This window comes from Brachypodium distachyon, chromosome 3, assembly GCF_000005505.3.
Source record: "Brachypodium distachyon strain Bd21 chromosome 3, Brachypodium_distachyon_v3.0, whole genome shotgun sequence".
Lineage (NCBI taxonomy): Eukaryota > Viridiplantae > Streptophyta > Magnoliopsida > Poales > Poaceae > Brachypodium > Brachypodium distachyon.
Genome location: NC_016133.3, coordinates 22,426,253 through 22,428,923, shown reverse-complemented (window position 1 = coordinate 22,428,923; position 2,671 = coordinate 22,426,253). Strand labels below are relative to the sequence as shown.

The 2,671-nt window shown below is 53.4% G+C and overlaps 1 protein-coding gene across 1 annotated transcript; it reads left to right on the top strand.

Annotated features, from left to right (window-relative positions):
- The first annotated feature begins 923 nt into the window (after window positions 1-923).
- LOC112271422 lies at window positions 924-2,386 on the top strand. The gene is made up of 2 exons (XM_024460458.1): window positions 924-1,462; window positions 1,529-2,386. The coding sequence occupies exons 1-2, from the start codon at window positions 1,360-1,362 to the stop codon at window positions 2,113-2,115; spliced, it is 690 nt and encodes a 229-aa protein (XP_024316226.1). The 5' UTR covers window positions 924-1,359; the 3' UTR covers window positions 2,116-2,386.
- Window positions 2,387-2,671: the final 285 nt, after the last annotated feature.

Sequence of the window (2,671 nt, the reverse complement as noted above, 5' to 3'; positions counted from 1 at the left end):
GTGGGCAACAGGGATCGCTCCCTCGATCGCCGGCGAGGCCAATGTCAAGCGTTGGGACACGATGAACACAAGATCATTTTTACCCAGGTTAGGGCCACCCTGAGGTGTAAAACCCTACGTCCTGCTTCTGAGTTTGCTATTAACCGATGAGCAAGGGTTTACAAGTTGCCGGGGGGAGTTCCCGGGTGCTCTCTCTCTTCTTAGCTAAGTGCTACTTGCTACTCTTGGCTAGAATTAGCAGTGAACCGAGAGTCCATCCAACCCGAACCGAACCCTTTGACCGTTGGCAATGGTCCTCCTTTTATACCGAAGGGGATGCCACAGGCGCCTCGGTGGATGGGTCACAAATGGCGAACATGGAGCCAGGGCAGCTCGGCCCTGCCGCGCTGGCTTGCATGCAGGATGGGTAGCCCTACAACTAGGGTCCTACGTGCCAAAAATTTACACCGGGCCAGTCACTGTAGGCTGACTGGACGGGGAATCCCCTTTCTGTCGGAGCATTTAATGCTTGAGTGTGCTTCACTCCTTGTGCTGACGAACCCTGCACACGGGGAGCCCGCCGAGCGGCCACGTGGCGTTGCTGTCCTGCCCACTCGGTCCCTCTCCTGTAACTGGCGCGCCCGGGAATGCCCTTCCCGGCAAGTAACCTTCCCGGGAAGCGCCCAGGCGGGATTTCTCTTGCTGCCCTCCAGGGCAACCCCCGCAGCCCGGCTAGCCCTGCCGTGCTGGTGACTTGCCGGGAAGCTCGCGGGGTGCTGCCCGGGGTGCGATCCTTCCGAGAAGCAAGCGAGGTGGCCCACGCGTCACGCAGTGGTGGTACCCCGGGTGCCACTAGTGCGACAAAGACACTTTTTGTCGAGTAGCCTCTCTATCGACTCGATCGAGAGCAGGCGACACGGTCAGCCTAGGGCCCTTTATGGGAAAAGGCAAAGAGCTGGCTGAGGTCTCTTTGCGGCAACCTCGTAGATCAATCGAGGAGATAAACCTAGCTTCATCTGGCGGCCCAGAGGTGGGCGATCTTTCACTAGATATATTTGATTATCTTTCTTTTTTGTGAATCTTCTTCTTTTGTTCTTTTGCTTTATAAAGAACTGCTCTAGTTGAGCCTTTTTTGGAAAGAAATCCAAGATCTTTATTTCCACCCCTGAAGGAGTTTTTTAGGATAAATGCTGAGGTAACTTGAGTCTTTTTTCGTGCAGAGGGAAAAAAGGACAATCAAGTCACTCTGTTCCAGCTGCAGAGGCAGCCTCTCGCAACGATGCTCCAGCCAACCCTAGCGAAAAGGGTCAGGCTGAGACTACTCTGTCCCCGGAGCAGTTGCAAGAAGTTGAGGCTCGGCTCGCTAAGCTGAAGCGTGACATGCTGGGTGACGCTCAAAGTAGCAAGTCTAGCCTGAAAGCTACAACCAACCGGGAGGAGTTTGTCTTTGGAGAGTTTCGTAACCTGAGCGATCAAATCCAAGGTATAGGATCGCAAGACTTTGCCTTTCGTGTCGGTTTGCAAAGTAATCTTGTCGTCTTCTGTGCAGCTGTTCGCTTTGACCCTGATGATGAAAAGGCCAGAGTGAATGCTGCAATTCAAGCTCACCAAGCTCATGACCCATCACCCTTTTGGCTGGATCAGTCAAGGAGCTACGACTTGATGCTGTTGATCGAGCGGATCAAACAGGTCAAAAGGTACTTCACCTCCTGTCATGACATGCTAGCTTCGACTCATCGGGCCTTATGGCCACGGGAGAAGGTGCCTCCCAAACTGGGCAGCCTGATGGTGAAGTTTCATGGCAAGGAGAAGATGAAGGAATTGGTTCGACTCCAACTTGTGAGGGGTGCCCAGATTGCCCTCGCATTTGTGCGAGTCAACGGCCCGGAGTTGGATTTTTGGCGAGTTGCTACACTGCCAGCTACTCTCACCCAGGGTATAAAGTCGTTCCTGGAGGCTGGGCAGGCAGCGGCGCTGCAGATGATCCACAGTGGGAAGCAGCCGAGGAGGATACCATACCTCTTAGTAGATAGTCATGTAGTTCTTCTTTTTTGTAAAGAATATTCTACCGGGTGCACGGTCAGCGCTCCCGGGGGAGCGCCCCCCGAGTCTGGTGACGACTGTTTGCAGTGGTGACCGGACTCAAGTTATGTACTCGAAGATTGTATCTTGACTGAGGGCCGTTTTTCCAAAAAGAGCTTTTTGTATAATTATAATTGAGTCTAAATGTGAATTTGAACTTGGAGACTCCCGGTGGGAGTGACGCTGAGATCCTTTATCCTCCCTTGAATCTGAAAAGTGCAGGAACACGAGTAACATTTTCCGGGTGCGCGACCAGTGCTCCCGTTGGGAGTAGCCCCTGGGTCTGGGGTCGACTACTAGTAGTCGGGTGCGGACCCAAGTGAGCTTTATTTGCATGGGTAGTACTTTGTTTACTTGCTAACTGGACGCAGCTTCCGGGTGTCGGGTGTGTCCAAGACAAGTAATAGAGTCGATTGGACGCAGCCCCCGAGTGTCGGGTGCGTCCAAGACAGGCATTAGAGTCGATTAGACACAGCCCCCGAGTGTCGGGTGCGTCCAAGATATGCATTAGAGTCGATTGGACGCAGTCGGGTGAATCCAAGACATGCATTAGAGTCGATTGGACGCAGCCCCCAAGTGTCGGGTGAGTCCAAGACATGCATTAGAGTCT

Bases quoted from the DNA above. Each gene is read 5' to 3' on its own strand.
- LOC112271422 (XM_024460458.1), top strand. From the start codon at position 1,360: ATGCTGGGTGACGCTCAAAGTAGCAAGTCTAGCCTGAAAGCTACAACC. The intron at 1,463-1,528 runs GTATAGGATCGC...TCTTCTGTGCAG, and splicing joins CCTGAGCGATCAAATCCAAG to CTGTTCGCTTTGACCCTGAT.